Source organism: Myxocyprinus asiaticus, chromosome 6 (assembly GCF_019703515.2).
Source record: "Myxocyprinus asiaticus isolate MX2 ecotype Aquarium Trade chromosome 6, UBuf_Myxa_2, whole genome shotgun sequence".
NCBI classification, from domain to species: Eukaryota; Metazoa; Chordata; class Actinopteri; order Cypriniformes; family Catostomidae; genus Myxocyprinus; species Myxocyprinus asiaticus.
The window spans coordinates 55996202-56023853 of record NC_059349.1 but is presented as its reverse complement, the minus strand read 5'-3'; the positions used below and the strand labels follow the sequence as shown (position 1 = coordinate 56023853).

General features: G+C 38.8%; 1 protein-coding gene across 1 annotated transcript in view; it reads left to right on the top strand.

Annotated features, from left to right (window-relative positions):
- The window catches only part of LOC127443057 (receptor-type tyrosine-protein phosphatase S-like), a 201302-nt gene that overhangs the window by 127290 nt on the left and 46360 nt on the right, over positions 1 to 27652 (top strand). The window contains exons 11-16 of the mRNA XM_051701542.1: positions 8483 to 8627; positions 17813 to 18109; positions 22261 to 22454; positions 23182 to 23208; positions 24279 to 24396; positions 26523 to 27113. Of these exons, the coding sequence (XP_051557502.1) occupies positions 8483 to 8627; positions 17813 to 18109; positions 22261 to 22454; positions 23182 to 23208; positions 24279 to 24396; positions 26523 to 27113 (1372 nt within the window). The remainder of the gene's footprint in view (positions 1 to 8482; positions 8628 to 17812; positions 18110 to 22260; positions 22455 to 23181; positions 23209 to 24278; positions 24397 to 26522; positions 27114 to 27652) is intronic.

The window sequence follows — 27652 nt, the reverse complement described above, 5'->3', positions numbered from 1 at the left end:
CTCATCTGACACCAACAATCCTGCCACGGTCCAAATCACTGAGATCACATTTTTTCCCCATTCTGATGGTTGATGTGAACATTAACTGAAGCTCCTGACCCGTATCTGCATGATTTTATGCACTGCTGCCACACGATTGGCTGATTAGATAATCACATGGATGATAGTTGGTGCCAGATGGGCTGGTTGGAGTATTTCTGTAACTGCTGATCTCCTGGGACTTTCACACACAACAGTCCCTAGAATTTACTCAGAATGGTGCCAAAAACAAAAAAACATCCAGTGAGCGGCAGTTCTGTTGACGGAAACGCCTTGTTGATGTGAGAGGTCAACAGAGAATGGCCAGACTGGTTTGAACTGTCTACGGTAACAGAGTCGCGTGACACCATCCGAGAGCTGGACGTGTGAACGACGAGCTCTGTGCACTTTGCTAGTTTTTTATTCTTTTTGTATCATAAACCGGTGAGATTTGATGCACCCTGCCCCATAACTGTTCTAAGAAGTCAATATGTCAATGAATTCAAAATCCTCGGGCTCTGGAGATATTAAAAGACACTTGCGTGCTCAAGCTGATACCTCAGACAGGGCCGCAGACCAGGGACTCGGTCTGGACGGTGCAGCGGGAGAAATTCAGCGGCAGCTGGCGAGCATGTCTGTAATGCTGGCGAAAGTCATAGTGGACCTGGAGGATCTTGCTGTAATACGTCGATCGATTACAGCGATGGAGGCTAAATTCTCTGGGTTGGTTACAAGAATTGGGGACGTCGAGAGATGGATCGATTATCTGGTGTCATCAGAGAGGGAATTATCTGCTAATCCGCTAGCGACCAAGATAGACTTGGAATGAGTTTGGGAAAAAATTGAGGATTTGGAGAATCGTAATCGGCGAAACAACATCCGAATTGTTAGAATTTCTGAGCATGAGGAAGGCTGAAATTTTGTAAAATTCCTAGATGAGCTCTTCCCAAGTCTGCTCGACATAACAGGCCATAAGCTGTAAATTGTGCAAGCTCACAGAGTCCTGGTTCAGAGATCCGCTGAGGGAGACTGGCCCGATCAATCCTTGGCAAATTTCTGAGATCATCCAATAAAGATCTTGTGTTACGCAAGGCAAGGACCAAAGGAAAGCTTTCTTGGAAAAACCACAGCATTTTCTTGTTCCCAGACTTTGCGAATTCGACAAGAGAGAAACGTTCGATTCAAGGAATGCAAGAAACTCTTACGTCAACGGAAGATCGCATTTGCACTGATGTTTCCGGCCAAACTGAGAATAGATACTAAGAAAGGCTCCAAAATATTTACATGCCCACAGCAGGCATTGTCTTTCTTTCATAGAGACAATGGGGTAAGCCATTTGGTGTTTCTTATGTGGCACCCAAGTGAGCTTGACTCGCTGAGCATACACTTGACTGTCTGAGAAAGCTGGGTGCCATTTTGTTTCTTTTTGTGCTGGCTCCGCCTAGTGGCTGGAGTTTGTTTTGTGTAGTAACACTCCTTCAAGAATCTCTTGCATTGACGGAGGATCGCTTTTGCCCTGATGTTTCTGGTCAAATTGAGCATAGATACTAAGGATGGCCACAAAATATTTACATGCCCACAACAATCGATGTCTTTAATAAAATCAATGGACTGAGGAAGTCATGGTGTGTTTCTCATGTTGCCTCCAAGTGAGCTTGTCTCGCTGAACATATACTTGACTGTCTGAGGAAACTGGGTGCCTTTTTTGTTTCTTTTTGTGCTGGTTCCGCCTAGCGGCTGGAGTTTGTTTTGTGGAATAACACTCCTTCGGGACAGTTGTGGATGAAACTGCTCGTTCTTTGTGCTTATGCTTCCTATTGGCTGGAGTTGTTTTGTGGAGTATTTTTTGCAGGACATTGGAAGGCTCACTGAACATTCGTTTGACTGCCCGAGGAAACTGACAATTTTTTTTTGTGCTGGTTCCACTAGAGGCTGGAGTTTGTTTTGTGGAGGAACACACCTTCAAAACACTTTTGTGAATTAATCTACACATTCTTTGTGTTTATTCCACTTATTGGCTGGAGTTTGTTTTATAGATTATCTTCTGTTATGTAATTCTGTTTCACAAAATGTTTATAGAAACACCAGACTTGAGCAATCAGATGGCAAAGTTGTCGCGGGGACTGTCATAGGCGTACATGGACTGTTTGAGTTTTGAAGGATGGACGCTGGTTGCCGCTGTCGTGCATGGGGTTAATGCACACGTTTTTCTTTTTTCTGTTTGTTTGGTTCAGAGGGAAGTTCGGGGTTTGATTGTTGAACTAATGTTGGAAGGTGGTTTTTATAATCTTATTTTTGACATACAATCTATTTTTTCTAAAATGTCTAATGTTAATATGAGTGGATTGTCTCTCTCCATCTGGAATGTGATTTGGTTGGGGCACCCCATAAATAGAAGGAAGGTTATTTCTTTTCTTAAACGTAAGAAATATGATATTGTGTTTCTTCAAGAAATGCATCTTTCCCTGCAGAAAGCTGAAAAATTTGGGAAGGTATGGGGTGGACATGTTTTCTTTAGTGCTGGCTCAAGAAAGAGCAGGGGAGTCATTACATTGATAAGTAAACATCTACAATTCAAATGTCTCAAACAGATTAAAGATCAATTAGGAAGAGTCGTTATTGTTTTAGCAGAAATTCAGGGGCAAAAGTTGATTTTGGCTAATATTTACACACCTAACGCTGATGATCAGGGCTTTTTTATAGATCTTGAAGGGATGTTGCAAGCTGCTGGCACCCCTCATGATATAATATTGGGAGGAGACTTTAATCTATTGATGTGCTCAATCCTTGATCATAGTGACGCAAAAGCGTGCAAGCCCCCTAGAGCAACATTGACGCTTCTCAGGATGTGTAAAAATCTTGGTCTTACAGAAATTTGGAGACTTTTAAACCCATCTGAGGGGGACTATACATTTTTTTCATCAGTCCGTAAGATTTACTCTAGAATATATATCTAAGTCCCTCATTTCATCTGTTGTTGATTGCTCAATTGGAAACATCTTAGTCTCAGATCACGCCCTGGTGAGTTTAGAGGTGTTGCCACATACAGAGAAAAATAAATCATATAGTTGGTGCTTTGATGAATCCCTTTTGCAAAATCCTGATTTTCAGCAAATCTTAAAGGCTGAAATCAATGTTTATATGGAGACCAACTGGTCCTCTGTATCCTCTGTGGTTGTGGCTTTGGAGGCACTTAAGGCGGTTCTTAGGGGTCAGATCATACAGTATGCCTCATTCATCAAAAAATCCAAAGCACGAGAACTCGTGGAGTTGGAAGGGAATATTAAAAGCGCCGAATGTCGTCTGATGGCCTCAGAGAATTGACCCGTTTGAAATACAGATATAATACTATTTTGTCATGGAAAGTGGAGTTTTGGCTATTCAGGGCAAGACAGTCATACTTTGAATCAGGGGACAAAGCAGGGAACCTTTTAGCTAGATACATAAAACAGAGAGAGTCTTTTTCTACCATTCCCTCAGTGAAATCTGCTGGTGGTGAAATATTTACCATGGCCATTGATATTAATAATGCTTTTAAAGAATTCTATCTCAATCTCTATAGTTCCACGTCTGCGTCTACTGATGAGGATATTAGAAATTTTGTGGAACCATTAGAACTCCCTAAACTGACGACTGAGCAAAAAAATTATCCTTGGAGGAGTTTGGCGAGGTAATTGAGGACTTGCCTACAGGCAAGGCTCCGGAGCCAGATGGCTTTGCCACTGAGTTTTTTAGATCTTATTCTACAGAACTGGCTCCACTTTTGTTAGAAGTTTATACAGAATCATTAAAGAATCGAAAGCCTACGTCAACCATGACACAAGCCCGGATCAGTCTGATTCTTAAAAAGGACAAAGATCCAAGCGAGTGTAAGAGTTACCGTCCAATTTCCCTGATCCAGTTAGACGTTAAAATTTTGGCAAAAATTTTGGCTAACCGATTAAGTAAAGTTATGACATCTCTTATACATATAGATCAGGTGGGGTTTATTCTGGGCCGCAGCTCTTCTGACAACATTAGGCGTCTCATCAGTATCATGTGGTCAGTGGCAAATGATCAGACTCCGGTCGCTGCCATCTCACTTGATGCTGAAAAGGCATTTGATATGGTAGAATGGGATTATCTTTTTAAGATTTTGGAAATATATGGGTTCGGGAATACTTTTATTAAATGGATTAAGTTACTTTATAGACACCCGGTAGTGGCAGGGTTGGGCTTCATTACAGTTTTCTGTGATTGGGAAGGTTAATGTTATTAAAATGAATTGTATTCCAAAATTTAACTACCTGCTACAACCTCTCCCTGTAGATGTCCCCCTCTTTTATTTCAAGCAATTTGATAGCATAGCGAAGACCTTAATTTGGAATGGTAAGCGTTCTAGATTACATTTTAATAAGTTACATAGGCCGATTGACAAAGGTGGGCTAGGCCTACCTAAGATTTAGTTTTATTATTATGCATTCATTCTCAGACATTTGGCTCATTGGTCACTTCCACCTGAGAGAGCCCCTCCCTGGTTTGGTATTGAACAGGAATGTCTTGCCCCTATTTTGCCATTGCAAAGCCTTTCTATCAAACAAATCGGAGAAGTTAAATTACACCCTGTTATTTTGCATTTGACACAAAAGTGTCGAGAGTGATTAATTCGGACATTTATTTAAATGTTGCCTCGAGCATATGGCATAACCCAAAATTATGTATTAATAAGTCCCCTTTCTGCTGGTCAGAGTGGATTGTGAGGGGGTTACTACTCTCGGTGACCTATATGAGAGTAGTATTTTGAGATCTTTTGAAAATTTGGTTCAACATTTTGGGATCCCCTGATCTCAGTTTTATAGGTACTGTATTTACAACTGCGCCACCTACTCTGTACTATTTTTGGGAGTAGCATACACCCCTCTAAAGTGGCAGATACTCTAGAAGTGGTGATTACTGCTTTTGGGAAAGGTCATGAGGTATCAGTGTATTACTCCCTGCTAATTCAGAGTCTGGGGGACGGAGCTTTAAATTCTCTCAAGAGATTATGGGAGAGAGATTTAAACTTGGTATTGGAGGAGGGAGTGTGGGCTAGGATTCTAAATAACATCAAGTCTGCATCTAGAGATGCAAGGGTGCGCCTTATGCAATTCAAGATTTTACATCGATTTTATTTGACCCCCTCTAGATTATATAGGCTTGGTCTTAAAGACACACCCACCTGCTGGTGATGCCAATTGGAGGATGGAGACATGGCCCATGTTTTTTAGTTGTATTGAGATCCAGAAATTCTGGTTGAAAGTTCAGAATTTTGTGCATGATATGGTGGGCACTCAGGTTTTGTTTTGTCCCAGGCTTTGTTTTTTGGGCGATGGGGCGGTCATGGATGTGGGGAATAGTCACATAGAGAATTGGGTTCTGACCTGTGTGATGATCACCAGGCAGATTATTTTGAGGGTTGGAGGTCAGCTGGTGTGCCCCCATTTCCGGAGTGGTGCACGGAGATAGGAAGGGTGGCGACTTTTGAAGAGGTGTCACTGGGAAGACGGGGTAACTGCCTGGAGGCAGGCCTTCCCCGCCTTCTCGGACCAGGAGGGAGACAAGGGGAGGGAAAAAACAACAACAAAAAAAAGAGAGGGAAAGGCCAACACGGAGCGACAGCGGGAGAGAGAGAGGAGAGAGAGAGAAAAAAAATGTACTCGCCGGTTCTCTGACACGCCATCGTCAGGTCCTCGATCACTCCTCCACTCTCTGGCGGAGGACAGCCGCTCCTCCCTGGGAGGACCAGAGCGAGTCCTCCAACCCTTGGTGGATGGAACGCCCCGCTGCATTTCGGCAGCTTGTAGGGAACTCCTCCACCCCTGGCAGTGCCTCCACCACTCCAGGTGATCGGCAGCGAGCCCCTCCTCCCCTCGCGGATGGTGGCCTCTGCGAGGGGAGGAGGGGCTCGCTTCTTTGGGTGGATGGCAGTGGCGAGGACTCCACGACAGCACATCCCTCCTTCCCGGGTTTTGGCACCAATGTAACGCGGGGTGCAAGGGAAAGGAGGTGGCAAGAACCGGCTTGACAGCAAATAATCATTTAATGATAAATTAAACCGTAAAGACAAAAGACATACACACACACATACAGGGCAGCTGCCTGTAGCTCTCTCTCTTGAACTGCTGCCTCCGGCCGCCTTTATCCCTCTTGTCGGCTTAATTAGCCTGATTAGGGGCCGGGCATGCATCATCATGGCCCAGCCCCGCCCTCCTCCTTGCCACACATGGTCTCTGTTTTAAAACCTAAATAAAATCAAACATCCTTTAAGTGAAGAAAAAAAAAGTCTACAGTAACTCAGATAACTGCTCTGTACAATTGTGGTGAGAAGAATTTCATCTCTGAATGCTGTTCTGAGATGCGGGTTGGCGCTGTTTTGGTGGCACGAGGGGGACCTACACAATATTAGGCAGATGGTTTTAATGTTGTGGCTGATCGGTGTGTATATACACTATATTGCCAAAAGTATTCGCTCACCCATCCAAATAATTGAATTCAGGTGTTCCAATCACTTCCATGGCCATAAAGCACCTAGGCATGTATAAAATGAAGCACCTAGGCATGCAGACTGCTTCTTCAAACATTTGTGAAAGAATGGGCCACTCTCAGGAGCTCAGTGAATTCCAGTGTGGTACTGTGATAGGATGCCACCTGTGCAACAAGTCCAGTCGTGAAATTTCCTCGCTACTAAATATTCCACAGTCAACTGTCAGTGGTATTATAACAAAGTGGAAGCAATTGGGAATGACAGCAACTCGTAAGGCCACATAAAATGACAGAGCGGGGTCAGCGGATGCTGAGGCGCATAGTGCGCAGAGGTCGCCAACTTTCTGCAGAGTCAATCGCTACAGACCTCCAAAGTTCATGTGGCCTTCAGATTAGCTCAAGAACAGTGCGTAGAGAGCTTCATGGAATGGGTTTCCATGGCCGAGCAGCTGCATCCAAGCCATGCATCACCAAGTGCAATGCAAAGCGTCGGATGCAGTGGTGTAAAGCACGCCGCCACTGGACTCTAGAGCAGTGGAGACGCGTTCTCTGGAGTGACGAATCACGCTTCTCCATCTGGCAATCTGATGGACGAGTCTGGGTTTGGCGGTTGCCAGGAGAACGGTACTTGTCTGACTGCATTGTGCCAACTGTGAAGTTTGGTGGAGGGGGGATTATGATGTGGGGTTGTTTTTCAGGAGCTGGGCTTGGCCCCTTAGTTCCAGTGAAAGGAACTCTGAATGCTTCAGCATACCAAGAGATTTTGGACAATTCCATGCTCCCAACTTTGTGGGAACAGTTTGGGGATGGCCCCTTCCTGTTCCAACACGACTGCTTACCAGTGCACAAAGCAAGGTCCATAAAGACATGGATGAGCGAGTTTGGTGTGGAAGAACTTGACTGGCCTGCACAGAGTCCTGACCTCAACCCGATAGAGCACCTTTGGGATGAATTAGAGCGAAGACTGCGAGCCAGGCCTTCTTGTCCAACATCAGTGTCTGACCTCACAAATGCGCTTCTGGAAGAATGGTCAAAAATTCCCATACACACACTCCTAAACCTTGTGGAAAGCCTTCCCAGAAGAGTTGAAGCTGTTATAGTGCAAAGGGTGGGCTGACGTCATATTAAACCCCATGGATTAAGAATGGGATGTCACTTAAGTTCATATGCGTCTAAAGGCAGATGAGCGAATACTTTTGGCAATATAGTGTATATTACCTACATGTAACAAAAAGAGAATAGTTGAAATCTGTTTCTTTTAATAAAAATGAACCGCTATGACAAGAAAGTGCCTGAAGGTGAAGAAACACCCATTTAAAGTATGAGGCATAAGGCCCAGATATACTTCATACAAAATCGAAGAACGAACATGTATGATGTAATTTAGAACAAACAGATGGTGTTTTTGCAGTCTTTTCGGTGGTTCATAACAGCTTACCTGCCAACAGCTGCGCCTGGCTCGCAAGACAAATTAAACATTTTCTACTGCATATATATATTACTTTAAATCATCATCGAATGGTTAAAACAGCTTCTTTTACTGATCCAGTGTGAATTCTGCTCATACAATGAGGCATAAAGTCAATGATAACACATTTTAAAATCACATTAGTTTAGGTTTTACATGAAGAGTCCTCGTATTTAAACGCTCCTCCAAACGCGGTGTGAACGGTGTCTGAATGTTCGGGAACAGAATACCGTCACACGACTGTTTAGATCTTCTTTGTACCCCTGAATGAAGAACGCAGAAAAACTTCTCTGGAAGTATATCGGGGTCTTTATACAAGTTAAATACAGTAAAACAACACTTACTTTACACAATATTTACTCAGTACTCAGATTACTAATCAGAAGCAAAGCTTTGATAATCAAGTTCAGTTGCTGATTTTAGAGTTTTGCTTATGAATGTTGATGTTTTTCAAAACATTTAGTTGAATGAACCTTTAATCTGTCAATCTAACAGGAGAAGAGGAATTTCGAGCCGAGAATGTCATACGTGGTGGAGGGTCTCCGTGCCAACACTGAATACAGTTTCTCTCTGGCCGCCGTTTCCAACAAAGGCATTGGCGCGTTCACCAATGAGATCAACCAGCGCACCGCACAAGCCAGTATGTCAACACTTCAGTTCTGTTTGAGAAATCCAACAATCTGAACCAAACCTCCTCTGATTCCACCTCACAGTGAGATGATTTCATTCAAAATTATTCACTTAACCTTGACTGAAACTTAAACTGTCGACATTTGAACTAACTTTCTTGCGTTGTGTTATGTACTGGTCTCCAACACATTTCAGAACTCAATGATGTGTGAACTCACACTTTTGTATCTAGGATCTTTTGCATTCACATTCTTGAGTGGAGTGTATTTTTCTGTTGTTGTTGATGTGAGGGTGAATCAGACTGGAGGTGTGGATCACATGAATCTGATTGGTTCAGAGGACTGTTGTGTTTAATCTGATGTCTGTATCTCACTATGAACTCATGTCTGTTTATCATTCATTTACTTATTCATTCATCCATTAATTCATTCATTCATTTGCTCATTCTTTCATTCATTTACTCATTCATTCATTCGTTTATTCATTCACTCATCCGTTCATTCATTCACTCATTAATTCATTAATTTACTCATTCATTCATGTACTCATTCATTCATTCATTTATTTACTCATTCATTCATTTGTTAATTTATTAATTCATTCATTTGCTCATTAATTTACTCATTCATTCATGTACTCATTCATTCATTCATTTATTCATTCATTTACCTGTGTGTGATGTGGACTTTGAGATGCATTTATGTTGTGTTTTAAATTTCTAAAATGTTCATTATAAAAGAAATAAAAAGCCACAGACAGACTGGACAGGATGTGTGATAAACTTTCTTCTGTTTGTTTGTTTCTTTCTTTCCTCCTTTCTTTCTTTCTTTCTTTCTTTCTTTCTTTCTTACTGTGTTGTAATCATGTAAACACTCTTTTCTTCCAGCATTGTTGTACATTATGTATGTTTATGATGATATTATTGAAGTGTTTTTAGGTGTCATGTACAACCCCAATTCCGAAAAAGTTGGGACAGTATGAAAAATGCTAATAAAAACAAGAATCAGAATCAGAACGAGCTTTATTGCCAAGTATGCTTACACATACAAGGAATTTGCCTTGGTGACAGGAGCTTCCAGTGTACAACAATACAAAAACAGCAACAAGACTTTTAAAAAGGAGTGATTTCTACATTATATTCACCCTTTGCTATATTAAGCACTGAAGACACAAGGTTGTTAAGTTTAGAAAGTGGAATTTTACCCCAGTCATCCATTATGCAGGTCTTCAGCTGCACAATTGTACGGGCTCTTCGTTGCCATATTGTGCGCTTCATAATGCACCACACATTCTCAATTGGAGATGGTCAGGACTGCAGGCATGCCAATCTAGCACCCGCACTCTCTGCTTATTCGGCCAGTATGTGGTTTGAAGTTGTACTGCTGAAACTTCCGGGATATCCCTGGAAAAGATGGAGCTGGATGGCAGTATATGTTGCTCCAAAATTTGTACATATCTGTCTGCATTAATGGTGCCCTCACAGATGTGCGAGTTACCCATGCCATGGGCACTGACACACCTCTGACCCATATAGACACTGGCTTTTGGACCTGATGCTGATATCAGCTGTGATGGTCCTTTTCCTCTTTGGCCTGGAGAACATGACGGCTGTGTTTTTCAAAAACTATTTGAAATGTGGACTCATCAGACCAAAAAAACACGGTTCCACTATTCTACTTTCCATCTCAGATGAGACCGAGCCCAGAGAAGTCGGCAGCGCTTCTGGACAGTGTTGATGTATGGCTGCTCCTTTACATAGTAAAGTCTTAACTTGCATCTGTGGATGCAGCGGCGAGTAGTGTTGACTAACAAAGGTTTACTAAAGTAATCCCAAGCCCATGTTCATGATATCCATTACAGACGAATGATGTTTTTTAAGACAGTGACGTCAGAGGGATCAGAGATCATGTGCATTCAGAAGTGGTTTTCGTCTTGCCCTGAGATTTGACCATATTCACTGAATCTTTTATCTATATTGTGCACTGTAGAGGGTGAAATGCCCAAAATCCTTCCCATTTGTCTTTGGGGAACATTGTTCTCAAAGTGCTGGATTATTTGCTGAAGCATCTGTTGGTAAATTGACAAGTCTCGAATGATCCTTGCTCTTGAAGGACTAGGCTGTTTTTGGAGACTCCTTATATACTATGACACGAATGCCTCACCTGTTTAACATCTGTTTCACATCACCTTGTTATTTTAACTCATCAAATTGTTATTAGACTTAAATTGCCTCCAAAATTACTGTATATATATAAAAAATAAAAAAAATAAAAAATTAAATTCACAGGGTAAAACATCATATAATGTGTAGTTGTAGTGCTTTCAATATAGCAAAGGGTGAATATAATTTACAAATCACTCCTTTTTGTTTTTATTAGCATTTGTCATACTGTCCCACATTTTTTGGAACTGAGGTTGTATTATTAACACAAACAGTCATTAGCTCAAACTCTTAAATCATCATGTAAAAGCTGGTTTGTCCAGGACAGTTAATGGTAAGTATGGATGATCAAAGTGCTCTTTATTTTAACAAACATTCACATTGGTCAGATCAGCGGACAGAACGGCAACAGACACTGTTATATTTGTCTCAATTTGTTTGTCAGGAGAACATTTTCATAGACCACATAATCTATTATGACTAAATCTCAATATTAATTAAAAATGAGTTGGGCAGATGTTTGACAGTATATTAGTCTCATTCCCCATTCACTTGTTTTGGATCTTTTTTCCACACAATGAAATATAAGCTGCTCTGTGGCGTCGTTCCATTGGCATGGCTCGTGATGCATGCTGGGACGTGTAGGATAGAGTTGCATGGACAGTCAAGTGTGCAAACGGATTAAATTATCTGCTGATTGTTTCACTGCCAAAATTAATTTTCTTGACTCTTTTTCCATTAAAAATATCAAAACATCCTTAAAACAAGAAAAAATTACTTGAGAAGCAGAATGACTTGATTTATATGGAAAAAGAGTTTCTTTTTCTTACCCTATTGACAAATAATTTGTTCTTGTCTTAAGTATAAATCGCACCAAATTTAGTTAGAGGTTAGACCTCATTGTTTAGATAGTTTTACCATAAAATAAGACAAAATTACTGAGTAAGAAAAATATTTTTTTGCCATGTTGGCAGCTCAGTAACCGTTAGTTAATAATAAGACACATGATTTGAGGGATCATTCATGTCTGGTGCTGCAGGACGACTTACACAATCAACATTTGATACTTGTTCAAATCACATCAAAGACACAATTACTCATGTGCAGTATTTCATGTTTAACTGTTATATATTCCAGAAAGCTAATTGAATTATTGCACGTCAGTTTAATCATTGTGTGACATGAGTGAATCGTCAGAGTTGATGGAACCAAACACAGGCGAGAAATGTCCCGCTTTCATTGATTATTACAATGTTTCGGATCTTTGTTATGTTGAATAATTCTCTCGATTGTCGTCTGATGTTCAGCTGGAAGGTTTCAGTCAATTACACTCAAAAGCCCTGAATTACCTGCAGTATTAATGACAGATAACACAGTAATTCTACACGCTGAGCTGCACCAGAGAATTCAGCTTAGAAACGCTCGAGGGGAAACGTGTGTGTGTGTGTGTGTGTGTGTGTTTAATGGAAAGAAAGTCTATATAAACTGTGTGCTGAATGAGGGAGCAGGTTTGTATTCTACAACATAATGCTCAATGTCTCTTGATTAATTCTGCAATTCATTCAACAGATTCCTTGTACCCCATAATTTGTTCTTTTTAAATCTTCGCATCCTTTTGAGTTGAATCTTTTCATGTCATTGTTATTTTGATGTTATGTATTATTTTCCTCAAGCTTTTAGTTTCTCTGTGGCACTGAACTGATTTATGCAGGTTTCTATAAGTTAATTCTGTTTATAACAACTTAAATATCATGACAGAAAAATGCAATGAATCTAAGTTTATTTTGAACAAGATTTCAGTCTGATCTGAACAGATGAGCAGCACATTTAAGAACAGATTGTTTTATGAATCTGTCACAGTGTAATTCAGCTTTATTATTGCTGCAACTAAACTAAATAATATCTGAGTGTGTATTTGCAGAGCTGCACCTGCTGTGTTTTAGCAAACCCTCGTCAGGTTTCTCATTAAAACTCATTTGTCTCAGATAATCTTGTCTGATGAGTTTGAATCAGACTGTCTGTCACCATCTGGACAGGAAGTGTGATTTCTGAACTCGTGTATCCGTCCATCCATCAATCCGTGTTGCCGTGGCAACAGTGTAGCTATCCATTACACACTCACTCATTTGTTAATTAGGTTGTCTGTTCTGGTCAATATGTTTGTTGAATCCGTCGTTTCAGAACTCAGACAGACAGACAGAGTGAGAGTGAGTCAGACAGGTTAACTCTATTATTGTTTTACAAAACATCCTTCATTTCATTTTGATTCATTTTTTCTTTGTATTGCATCACTTATCTTTAAAGTTGAATGTAATTTGAGCCCCGTAATTAGTTTTATTGATTTGTTTTGATCCTGTGGATATGAAATTTGCTCTATTTTTATGCTGGACTCTCAGTAGCCCAAAACATTTTTACAGTATATACTTGAGCCACAGCTATAAATGTCTGAATGTCAATGCATTAAATAAAAAAGAACAGAGCAAATGTCATTTATGCAAAAACACACTTATACACAGAAACACACACACATAGACACACATACATACATACACACACATAGAAACAAACAAACACATACATACAAACACATACATATACACTTACACACACATACACACACATATACACAAACACACATATACACAAATACACACTCACACACACACACACACACACACACATACACAAACACACACTTACACACACACACATATACACAAACACACACGTATACAAAAACACACACTTACACACACACACATAAACACACACACATATACACACACACACACACACACACACATGTATATACACAAACACACACACTTACGTTTAAACATAATTTACACCCCTGGCTCTATTACTTAATAAAAAGTCATTTTTAATCATTAACAATGTAGATGTGATCAATATCAAATGTACACACACAAATGGACATTTATCAGGGAAATGAAAACTAAAATTATAGAAAAAGATAGACCATGAAGGAAATCGTATAGTCTCATTACATCAGACAGATAAAGATTATTTGTAGAAGAACTTCTGACAGGAATTGGTGAATTAAAATGAAATGTATAATTATTATGAGAAAAGAACAATAAATGTAATGAAAAAATATGAGAAAATAAAGTGCAAAGATATCAAATGAATTATATTTTGAAAGTCTGACATTTCTGGACGTACTTCAAGTAAATAATTTAGGGCATAGCGGTTAAATGGACAAAAAGCTTTGGGAACACTTAAATAAAATATTAGTATTATTTATTGTAAAGAAAGATTGCACAAACACACTTTTCAAGCAGAACATTTCTCAAAAATAGTATTTATACAGTCTTAAAACGAGATAAATTTACTTGAAAAGCAAAATGATAAGATGTTTTGTCTTGTTTTCAGAGAAATCTGACAATTTAATAATTGTTATGCTTATAATAAGAAAAATCTATTTGCCAGTGGGGTAAGAGGGAAAAAACCTGATTCACAGGAAAAACAAGATTATTTTTCTTACCTCATTGGCAAATAGTTTTTTCTTGATTTAAGCATGAAACACAACACATTTTGTTAGATTTCTCTGAAAACAAGACTCAATATCTTACACCATTGTTTTAAAGGTATAGTTCACCTAAAAAAGAAAATTATCTCATCATTTACTCACCCTCATGTCATCCCAGATGTGTATGACTTTTTTTCTGCAGAACACAAATATAGATTTCTAGAAGAATATTTCAGCTCTGTAGGTCCATACAATGCAAGTGAATGCTGCCTTTATGTGCTTTTTGGAGCTTCAAAGTTCTGGTCACTATTCACTTCTGGTCACAACATTCACATTTTATTGCATATGTCCGAGCTCATTCTGGAAGAGAGAGAGAGAGGTGAGAAAAACTGGATTACTGCATTAATTCAAAATAAAAGTACAGTAGTACAGGTGTAACATGATTTTCTTACGTTTCCCTTATGATAAACACTATTTACTGCCAAAACAACGACACTAATCCAATGAGAAATACATTATTTTCATGTAAAGCCTTACAGTCTACAGTAACAGTAAAGCACAGTCTACAGTAACAGTAAAGTACAGTCTACGGTAACAGTAAAGTATAGTCTACAGTAACAGTAAAGTACAGTCTATAGTAACAGTAAAGTATAGTCTACAGTAACAGTAAAGTATAGTCTACAGTAACAGTAAAGTACAGTCTATAGTAACAGTAAAGTATAGTCTATAGTAACAGTAAAGTACAGTCTATAGTAACAGTAAAGTATAGTCTACAGTAACAGTAAAGTACAGTTTATAGTAACAGTAAAGTATAGTCTACAGTAACAGTAAAGTACAGTTTATAGTAACAGTAAAGTATAGTCTACAGTAACAGTAAAGTACAGTTTATAGTAACAGTAAAGTATAGTCTACGGTAACAGTAAAGTACAGTCTACAGTAACAGTAAAGTACAGTCTATAGTAACAGTAAAGTACAGTCTACAGTAACAGTAAAGTACAGTCTACGGTAACAGTAAAGTATAGTCTACAGTAACAGTAAAGTATAGTCTACGGTAACAGTAAAGTATAGTCTACAGTAACAGTAAAGTATAGTCTATAGTAACAGTAAAGTATAGTCTACGGTAACAGTAAAGTACAGTCTACGGTAACAGTAAAGTATAGTCTACAGTAACAGTAAAGTACAGTCTATAGTAACAGTAAAGTATAGTCTACAGTAACAGTAAAGTACAGTTTATAGTAACAGTAAAGTATAGTCTATAGTAACAGTAAAGTATAGTCTACGGTAACAGTAAAGTATAGTCTATAGTAACAGTAAAATATAGTCTATAGTAACAGTAAAGTACAGTCTATAGTAACAGTAAAGTATAGTCTACAGTAACAGTAAAGTATAGTCTACAGTAACAGTAAAGTACAGTCTATAGTAACAGTAAAGTATAGTCTATAGTAACAGTAAAGTACAGTCTATAGTAACAGTAAAGTATAGTCTACAGTAACAGTAAAGTACAGTTTATAGTAACAGTAAAGTATAGTCTACAGTAACAGTAAAGTACAGTTTATAGTAACAGTAAAGTATAGTCTACAGTAACAGTAAAGTACAGTTTATAGTAACAGTAAAGTATAGTCTACGGTAACAGTAAAGTACAGTCTACAGTAACAGTAAAGTACAGTCTATAGTAACAGTAAAGTACAGTCTACGGTAACAGTAAAGTACAGTCTACGGTAACAGTAAAGTATAGTCTACAGTAACAGTAAAGTATAGTCTACGGTAACAGTAAAGTATAGTCTACAGTAACAGTAAAGTATAGTCTATAGTAACAGTAAAGTATAGTCTACGGTAACAGTAAAGTACAGTCTACGGTAACAGTAAAGTATAGTCTACAGTAACAGTAAAGTACAGTCTATAGTAACAGTAAAGTATAGTCTACAGTAACAGTAAAGTACAGTTTATAGTAACAGTAAAGTATAGTCTATAGTAACAGTAAAGTATAGTCTACGGTAACAGTAAAGTATAGTCTATAGTAACAGTAAAATATAGTCTATAGTAACAGTAAAGTACAGTCTATAGTAACAGTAAAGTATAGTCTACGGTAACAGTAAAGTACAGTCTACGGTAACAGTAAAGAATAGTCTATAGTAACAGTAAAGTATAGTCTACGGTAACAGTAAAGTACAGTTTATAGTAACAGTAAAGTATAGTCTACAGTAACAGTAAAGTATAGTCTATAGTAACAGTAAAGTATAGTCTACAGTAACAGTAAAGTACAGTCTATAGTAACAGTAAAGTACAGTCTACAGTAACAGTAAAGTATAGTCTACAGTAACAGTAAAGTCTATAGTAACAGTAAAGTATAGTCTATAGTAACAGTAAAGTACAGTCTATAGTAACAGTAAAGTATAGTCTACAGTAACAGTAAAGTACAGTCTACAGTAACAGTAAAGTACAGTCTATAGTAACAGTAAAGTATAGTCTACGGTAACAGTAAAGTACAGTCTACAGTAACAGTAAAGTATAGTCTACAGTAACAGTAAAGTATAGTCTATAGTAACAGTAAAGTACAGTCTATAGTAACAGTAAAGTACAGTCTATAGTAACAGTAAAGTATAGTCTACAGTAACAGTAAAGTACAGTCTATAGTAACAGTAAAGTACAGTCTATAGTAACAGTAAAGTATAGTCTATAGTAACAGTAAAGTATAGTCTACAGTAACAGTAAAGTACAGTCTATAGTAACAGTAAAGTACAGTCTATAGTAACAGTAAAGTATAGTCTATAGTAACAGTAAAGTACAGTCTATAGTAACAGTAAAGTATAGTCTATAGTAACAGTAAAGTACAGTCTATAGTAACAGTAAAGTATAGTCTATAGTAACAGTAAAGTACAGTCTATAGTAACAGTAAAGTATAGTCTACAGTAACAGTAAAGTACAGTATTCTGTATTCTAATTACCAATGACTTCAATTGTAACTGTAGTGGAATACAGTTACTTATATTTTGTGTTTAATATACATAATCTCGTTACTTGTATTTGGTTACTCCTCAAACCTGGTAATAGTACATAATAATAGGTAATAGGACTACACTACTGCTGGGATGGCATGAGGGGGAGTAAATGATGAGAGAATTAATTTTTGGGTCAAATATCCCTTTAAGGATGTTTAGATATTTTTAGCAGAAAATAAGACAATTTTTTTTATTTATTTATTTAATTTTTTGCAGTAAAGAAGATTGTTAGGTTTGAATTGATAATCTATCTTTTCAAACCTAACAAACTTATGTTGAAAGTGTGTTTGTGGTTTAATCTGTCAGATAAATGACAATTGCTTTGATATTTTCTTAAAGACATACAGACATTTCTACATGTGACTGAAATGAACACATGAATTTTTTTGTTGAAGTTTCATCCTCTGCTTTTGACTTTAAGTTTCATTGATTTATTTTTTTCATTCCTGTTCTGTGAATCCTCCCCCTCATTCCTCAACTCTCTTTACTTTCTGTGTTATTTTCGACTGTGTTTTCCGCTCGTCCTCCTCCGCTCTTTCTTTTAGAGCCCACGGCGCCTCCGCAAGAGGTCCGCTGTGTCAGTGCGAGCTCCACCGTGTTGTCGGTAAGTTGGGCTCCGCCCCCGGAGGAGCAACAAAATGGCGAGCTGCTCGGTTACGAGTTGCATTACGAGGTCTCCGGTGGTGACTCAGCGCAGACGTTGTGTTTGGAGTCTGACGCGGGACAGACGCTGCTGAAGGGCCTGCAGCAGTGGAGTGTGTACCGCATCACTGTAGTGGCACTCACGGCGTGGGGCAGCGGACCCGAGAGCTCACCTGTGGAATGCAGGACGGATGAAGATGGTAAAATATCTTCACTGATTCTTCAATGGTTCATTGGGTTCTGCATTTGAACCCTCTTCTGATCAAGAACCTTGTTTGGCTGTATAAGGTTCTTGAGGTGCTATACGGTTCTTTGGAGATGAATAAAATTCAATGTTTCATTCGGTTCTTCAAAACAGAATTAAATGAATATTCCGGGTTCAATACAAGTTAAGCTCAATCGACAGCATTTGTGTCATAATGTTGATTACACTAAAAAAAAAACGTTTTCTTGAGTATTTTTACCTTGTTTTTTAGTAAAAAATAGTGAAACATTATTAAAACATGATACATTTATTTGAGAAGTTTTCAGCGAAATCGAACTAAATTTGCTAAGGTTTATGCTTAAAACAAGAACAAATTCTGCCAATGGGGTAAGAAAAATAAACAAATTTAAAAGGCAAATGAAGTTTATTTATTTCTTACTCCATTGGCAGAATTTGTTCTTGTTTTAAGCATAAAGTTTACTACATTTTGACAGGTTTCTCTGAAAACGGGACAAAATATCTTAGGCCATTTTGCTTGTCAAGTAAATTTATCTTGTTTTAAGAATGTTTTTCAATATTTTTTTACAAGAAAACGAGACAAAAATACTCATTAAGAAAATATTTTTTGCTTATACCACACAAATTCATCCCTCCTTTTCTTTGAATAAAAGCACAAATGTGTGTTCCAGTGAGACACTTACAATGGAAGTCAATGGGGTCAATCTGTAAACATTAAAATACTCACTGTTTCAAAAGTATAGACACAAGACATAAACAATATGTGTGTTAACATGATTTTACTGTGATTAATCACTTACTAACCGCATCTGTGTGGAGATATAGACAATTACCCATTACGACTGTAAAAACTAAGATTTAAACAACTTTACAACTCAAATAATACATACATTTTTACTTTTAGCAATTTGGCCGTTTGTGCTTTTTTTAAAGAAAAGGAGGAACGAGTCGAAATACATTTTTGTGATAATCAACATTATGACACAAATGCTGTCGATTGAGTTTTAAGCTGCTGTAAATGATTCTTTCACAGAAAGTTATGCAAACAATGTTACTACTCCCTGAAAGATATGAATGAAATCAGTGTTGTGAGATATCTCACCGGTCTCTGTGACATCACTAGACTCTGTAAACAACAAATAAAAATGTGTCTGCGGTCTCTGACGCTTTCTGCCTGTCAATCATTTTGCGTGTTCTCATAGTATTGTAGCTGCAGTGAATTATTGAGGCTTAATGCCATTTTTATGCCATGTTGTTCATAACAGTTGTCAGGTGAGGGCGCTATTTTGCTGCTGTTGTTTTTAATAACCGTTTCTGCTCATGTCGGTCTCAATAATGCTCATGTGGTAGCTTTGAAGGGCGGGGTTTTGGAAAGAGGGGGCGTGGCTAATCCAACAGCTCAATTTGGGGAAATTAGAACGGCTAAAATCGCTTACAGCACCTTTAACTTGTACTGAACCCGGAATATTCCTTTAAGCTCCAGAACACAGATTCTTTTCCAAAGAACTAGAGAATTAAACATTCTGGAACCACAAAATTCTAGTTTTGTGTCTTGCAGTTCATATCTATTAGCTTTGATGTCATCTATATGTTAGTGTACTTGTAAAAGTTGGCAAAATGATCTAAAGTTATCTTCATTAACTTTGAACTCCCAGGAAAACAGATTAGAAATGTGATGACTCATCCTGAACTCATGATGTATAAACATTTTGTCCAATCAAATGCTCTCTAGAAAGAGAATGCTCCTCCCCCATAACCAATTGACACTGACTAGCAATAGCAAGTAGCCAATCATGATCATTTCATGAGGTGTTTTAGAAGGTTCTTCTGTGACAGTTGACTGTAAAACCATAGTGGGTTCTGCACAGAACCTTTATTCTTAGTGTTTGACTTTGACTAGACTCTCAGTACAATCACTGTGAAGAAATCATTATCTGTTCTTTAATATAATATTATAACATTTACATGTATTTAGAGATATAGAGATTTCTTAATTATGTGTTTGCACTGCAAAAAATAATTTTCTTAATAAGTATTTTTGTCTTGTTTTCTTGTAAAAATAGTGAAACATTCTTAAAACAAGATACATTTACTTGAGAATCAAAATGGCTTAAGATATTTTGTCTCGTTTTCAGAGAAATCCAACTAAATTTAGTGAGGTTTATGCTTAAAACAAGAAAAACAAATCTGCCAATGGGGTAAGAAAAATAAACGTACACTTTCACTTTGAAATAAGTGTATTTTTCTTACACCACTAGCAGAATTTTTTTCTTGTTTTAAGCATAAAGTTTACTACATTTTGACAGATTTCTCTGAAAACGTCCTGGATACTGTCGTAACCTCCGTTCCCTGATGGAGGGAATGAGAAGTTGTGTCGATGTAGTGACACTAGGGGTCACTCTTGGGAGCCCCAAACACCTCTGATTTGGAAAAAAAGGCCAATAGGAATTGGCGAGTGGAATTTGCATGCAACTCCCCCAGACATATGGGTATAAAAGGAGCTGGTATGCAACCACTCATTCAGGTTTTGTGCTGAGGAGCCGAGACAAGGTCCCGGCCATTTCAGCAGGTAGTTCAGTATTGTGGCAGGACGGACATAACGTCTCATTCCCTCCATTAGGGAACGGAGGTTACGAAAGTAACCAGGACGTTCCCTATCTGTCACTCACTCGACGTTGTGTCAATGTAGTGACAATAGGGGTCCCTATACGAAATGCCACAACTAGCTGAACTGTGTTACATGGACTGGCGGTGCGAGATGGGCAGACCGCTGTGTGCCTCGTAGCCAGCGCACCGGGCCATCACGTAACCTCCCCCAACGCTCTTATGAAAGTCGAACAGTCCCTTCGGGGACAAGTCGACTGCCCAAAAAATAGGGACAGGCTAGCCCAGCCGTGGCCTCTTATCCTCTTTTTTTTTCTCCCCAAAAAGAGTGGAATTTGTTTACCGACTGGGGGCCATAAGTGTCTATGTCCGGGGGGTGTCACTCCCAAGGGGAAGACATCGCGGCGACCACACCCCGCCCATAGAGGGGTGGGTATTTTGAGTGGAAATACGTCACTTGGTCTTACCGAGTCTTGTCGGAAGTATGTCATGTGGAGAAGTCCCATGGTAGGTCCTACCCGAGGGGGGAGGAGTTCTACAAACATGGTGACCGAGGAACCTCTGCCCAAGGAAGACGCAGTTTACCAACAGGGAAACGATTTAGCGGAAGATATATCACATGGGGTCACCTATGGTGAACCAGTGCATGTGGAGCACCTACCCCAGTACAGGGCATAGTTAGCACATGTCCTGGGCCGGCAGCGAGTTTCTCTGCAAACTCGTCTGCCACAGGGCTAAGGAGGAAAGTCATCCAGGGATCACAACTTTGTGAACACGACTGGGAGTCAAAGCACACGTCTTCACCTCAGGGGAGGTGCTGGACCAAGGCGGGGAGCCCCTGGGGTGGTCTTTTACTCTAACGAAGGAAAAACCACGACTGCAATGTTGCCATGGTCACGCTCTCGCAGTGAGAACATGACCCGTCCACGAATGCTGTCTCCGTGTGGGCAGCGCCCAAGCACGTAAGACCGCGATTGTGGCCATCGGAAGCGGAGAGGTAACGACCGCAACCAGGAAATACACACAAATGGAGAGGCATCTTTAAAAAGACGCTCTCCGTTAATGCCACTCTTTTAGAAGGGAAAATATACTCTTTCAGTAGGAAGAATATACTCTTTTAGCTGCTGAAGCGCCCAGGGGCGTTCTCTGCACTTCACCAGTACAAGAGGGGGAGAAGCCGCTGTAATGCGCCGTAAATCCAACAGCTTATATCTGAATGAGTGGTTGCGAGCCAGCTCCTTTTATACCTGTATGTCCGGGGGAGTGGCATGCAAATTCCACTCGCCAATTCCCATTGGCCTTTTTTCAAAATCAGAGGTGTTTGAGGCTCCCAAGAGCGACCCCTAGTGTCACTACATCAACACAACATCGAGAGAGTGACAGATAGGGAACAAGACTTAATATCTCATGCCATTTCACTTGTCAAGTAAATATATCATGTTTTAAGAATATTTAACTGGAAAAAAAGACAAAGATACGCAGTGTGGATTGTTAAGATGAGTTTGTGTGGATGATATTGTGTAGTTCCAGGAGCTCCGCCCAGACAGGTGGAGGTTCAACCACTCAACGGCACCTCCATCAAAGTGTCGTGGCGCTCTGTGTTGCCAAGGCAACGGAATGGGCAGGTTCGAGGTTATCAGGTGCACTATGCTCGCATGGAGAACAGAGAGTCACGAGGTCAGCCGCGAATCAAAGACATCATGCTGGACGACACGCAGGTGAGGTCACAACCCTGCAGCACACTTGTACTACTGCAGTATATACTGAGCACACTCACAATACTGTATCACACAATGCTATACCATCACATAATAATATCTCTAATGGTTTTATTGTTTTAAAGACATTTAACAATAACATTTAACATTTAACAAATTGTTTTGACACAATATTGGATTCAAAATGTGAAAGAACTGTTTTTAATTTGTTTAATTTCCTTCACTGATAATGTAATGTAGATAATGTAGTTCCTGTAGCTCAACTGGTAGAACATGGAGCTAGCAACGCCAAGATCATGGGTTCGATTCCCAGGAAACACACAAACTTACATGTTATGTACCTTGAATGCACTGTAAGTCGCTTTGGATAAAAGTGTCTGTCTGATGCACAAATGTAAATGTAAGAGGTCATGTGACAATGATGTAGCACACTACTCTTTGAAACGTATATTGCTGCATACTGCTTCACAAACTACAGAAATAGTAAGCAACATACATTGTGCAGTATTCCCTTAATAGTAAGCTTATATTCTGTTCTGAACACTAACACAAAGACATCTGATGTGATTGAACAAATACTTAATGATTCTGTCTATGTATGTATCACTTTTAAACTCTTCTGTCGTTCACTGATCGTTCATACTGTCCTTTCACAAACAATATCTCACCCTCTTCTCTTCCTTCGCTCTACCTGTTCTCGACTCATTCTCCTCACGTCTGCTGTCAGAGAGAACTGGATGAGACGGCAGAATATGTGAGTATATGCTGAAGTTGAGCTGTATATTCACAGTCGAGACAGAATCAAGATCCAGCGTGCACTCCGTTTATAGAGAGTCAGTGGATCAAAAGCACTTCACTGCACCAAACTGTATATATGAAGAACCAAGAGACGCATATTAAAGGGATAGTTCACCCAAAAATGAAAATTCTCTCATCATTTATTCACCCTCATGTCATCCCAGATGTGTTTGACTTTCTTTCTTCTGCAGAACACAAATGAAGATTTTTAGAAGAATATTTCAGCTCTGTAGCTCCATACAATGCATGTGAATGATGACCAGAACTATGAAGCTCCAAAAAGCACATAAATGCAGCATAAAAGTAATCCATAAGACTCCAGTGGTTTAATCCATGTCTTCAGAAGTGATATGATAAATTCTCCTCCCTGCCCAGTAGGTGGAGATATGCGCAAAGAATGTGAATCACCAAAAACACAAGAAGAAAGTGAAAGTGGAGATTTATTGTAAAAAATATTAATTTCTCACGCACACCTATCATATTACTTCTGAAGACATGGATTAAACCACTGGAGTCTTATGGAGTACTTTTTTGCTGCCTTTATGTGCTTTTTTGGAGCTTCAATGTTCTGGTCACCATTCACTTGCATTGTATGGACCTACAGAGCTGAAATATTCTTCTAAAAGTCTATATTTGTGTTCTGCAGAAGAAAGAAAGTCAAACACATCTGGTATGAGATGAGTGTGAATAAATGATGAGAGGATTTTCATTTTTGGGTGAACTGTCCCTTTAAAGAAAAAACACAGCTAGACAGAGAATGAAAGAACAAATTAATAAATTAACAAACAAACAAACTAATGAGAAAACAAACTTATGAATGATTGAACGAATAACAACCAGTATATAGCAAGATTTTCATAAATTTATTTTCAAACGTTTTTCAGATATTTGTTAATTAAAATCTCTCTGAATGAAAATAATGAGTAAATGAATGTCAAACAAATAAAATTGATATTTTTGATTGGATGAGTCAAATTTACAAATGTTCTGATAAATGTGTGTGTGTGTGTGTGTGTGTGTGTTTAGGAGACGATTGTTGAAGATCTACAGCCCGAGACATTGTACTCCATCAGTGTCGCGGCGTACACTATTAAAGGTGACGGAGCACGAAGTGTCGCTCAGCTGGTGCAGACACCTGTAGCATGTGTGTACCAATCACTTTCTGATATTACTGTCTTTATATGTGACATTTACACATTGAGCTTAGAAATACTTTCTGTAGTTTGTGGAATTGAGTTTGTTTTTAAATAGCACACAGAAAATAGTGACAGACAGTGAAATAATTAAATGACATATCACTTTAGTGCTAGACTCTGTAAATAGCAGAAAAGAGTTAGAGGAGTGGCCTGTGCTTTATTAGCCAATCAGAAAGCTACTCAGAAGAGAGTCGTTTTTCAGCGAAAACTGAATATTTCAGTATGAAAAATTTGGGCTCAACTAGGGGGCTGTTGTGACCCTTTAATGACGTGATCAACAGCGTGTTGGATAATCTGTCGAGTAGATTACTTCTGAAATGTACTAATTACTAATTACATGACTAAAATTGTTATTAGTATCGTAATCTTCCCACAGCAAAGATTCTAGAAATGCCTAGAATTTTAAAATTGTTTTTCCCAGGTCTGGAAAGGTCATGGATGTGAACAAATTCTTAGAAGTTATGGACATTTCTATAGTAAACCCTTAAAGTTCAGATGGGCCCGAATTATTGTTCAAAATATGAACAACTACAGTCTTTACCAACACAAAACAGGTATTGTTTGAAAGTTTAGACTGAACAAAACTGAACAAGTGCTTTGAAATTTGCAGATAAATCAGAAGTGTTTCGTTTTGATCATTTATTTTTTTAAAAATTGCACTATGCGTATTATTGTAATTAGTAAAAACATCAAACTCATCAAATAGTCATGTGTCATATGTTGTTGGAAATCTCTCAAAGAGTAAAATACAACCAGCCTATTTGTTTTACTCACAGACAAAAATATAGCGAGTAATAGCTAATTATATGTCTTTGACAATTATGTTGGTGTTGCTTATATGCCGTGTTTTCGCTTAGAACTTAATAAAATATAAATGAAACATAAAATATCACATATCATTACTTAGAGGTGATTATCTTTCACACAAGATAATCAGATGTATAGATCAGTAGATAATCCACATGAAGCACAGTGTTACATATGACCACCAGGAGATGGCGCCAAATACATGACACAGACTCAATGATGACTCAAATGACACAGAATGAAACTCATTCTGTGAAATCTCATTACTAAAATCATGTCTGCATGCTATGCAAACCTTTAGTCATTGTTGTGTTTGCATGTGTAATTAGTTCTTATGTACAATTATTATGTTTTATTTGTTTGGAGAAGTTTTTGGACACTATGATAAATTATATTTGTAATGTTATAACTTTTGATTGCTTTGTCGTATCAACACAAAACTTTTCTCAGATACAGTTGACATGATAAGGAACAAAACAAATGCAGTTTTTCGGAGCCACCTTATTTACACCCAGAGATATATAATGTCAAATCAGAAAAATAAGAAAAAAGTAAATTTTTTGCTCAATTCTTTTGTGATTTTTCAGCAGTTTCTTTGGCTAAGAGTCTCAGAATGTATTATAATCTATATTATTACAAAATGGAAAAGTTTTCTTTACAGTGATACAAAACACTTGACCCTCCATGTTTTTATTTTTAATTTTATTTTTTTATTTATTTATTTTTTTTTATTGTCGAGTTAAAGCCTTTAATTATGGGTATGCAGCTGAAATAGGAAATCTTTAAAAACACCCTCAGAGATTAAAGGGTGAATATAAGCTTTTCTTGTTATGCTCTGCTCTAAAATATTTAATCTCTTGCTTAGAGTAGAATTTGCCTGTAAATGTCATGAAACCGCATTGGTCAGAAAGGGCTTGAACCCTGAATCTTTTAAAGTACACTTTATAGATAATATCATCGGATTACTTTCGGATTACTAACTGCATGTTTTGATAAATCAAATTTTAAGTTTATTACATTTCAGTAAACATGAAATCAAACAACAGTTTGCTATTTGTCAGTCTGATTCTTTGAACATCAAGACTGATGGGTAATGTACTCTATATGTAATTATGTAATCCATAAAAGTAACTAATTTGATGACATGCATTAAAAATGTAATGTAATCCTATTACAAGTACTTGTCATCTGACTATGTCATATGTAGTCAATTACCATTCAACACTGTATGATCAGTATTGATTGTGTCTTTCTTTATATCCTCTAGTACCTGCTCGTCCATCTCTGTCTGTCCGGCTGGTAAATGACACGTCCGCTACAGTGTCCTGGATGCCTCAACAATCATCAAACCCGCTGCTAGAGATCCTGGGCTTTCGCCTGATGTATGGCTTTAAAAATGACACCCCGTCCTTCTCTGTGGAGGTCAGACCTGAAGATCATGAATACAGCGTGAGCGACCTCCATCCTGGAGCGGTCTACTCATTCCTCCTGGCCGCTAGAGGGCGCTCCGGTTATGGTGAAGTGGGTCAAGAGGACCTCATAGTGCCTGAGATCCCTCCTAATGGTTTTCCGCAGCTGTCGGATTACGCGAACGCCACCTGCTGCTCGCTGCAGTTCACCTGGCGGCTGCCAAACCCCTCGCAACAAAACACTATTATAACGGGATACATGCTTGAGTACGGCGAAGCAGTCAGTATTGAACCATGGACACTGATGTTACCGTTCGATGTGTTCAGCTACACCATACACGGCTTGAGCCCAGACCGTGCGTACACTGTGAGATTGTGTGCTCGTATCAGCACCGGGATCGGGCCGTGTAGTCCGCAGGTGTTGTACCGCACGACGGCCTTCGACATAGGTACGACTATCACTTCTTCACACCTGGATGAGCGACACAGAACAATCCCCCAAATCTCCACCAATACCACTCACTCATCCAACCCCACCCAACCCAACACCAGTGGGTGTGTGAATGCGACACACAGGTAACAGTCCATAGAGTTGTTTGGAGGCGGAGTTTTAAGGTAAGTGTTCAGCTGTTAGTCACAGTCAGTCTCAGAGGAAGGACTCTCTGGTTCACGGTAAGAATTTAGATGTAACCTTCACTGCTCAACACATTTCCCAACACTTCCTAGTCCAGTTTGTGATGTGGCACAATTGCAAAAAAAAAAAGTGTGTGTGTGTGTGTGTGTGATTTGACGTCTATGTTCTCACTGTCTCACCTCGTTTTAATATTTTCCTTCCTTCAAACTAACCTTCATCTGCAGCTAATGAAACTGGGTCAGCTCTCTCAGGAACATTGCCAAGGCGACATATGTGGCCGTTTATAACCAATTGACTGTTACTGTCATACACACACTTTCTGAATCACCCACAATTCCCTGCACAGGTCGCGGC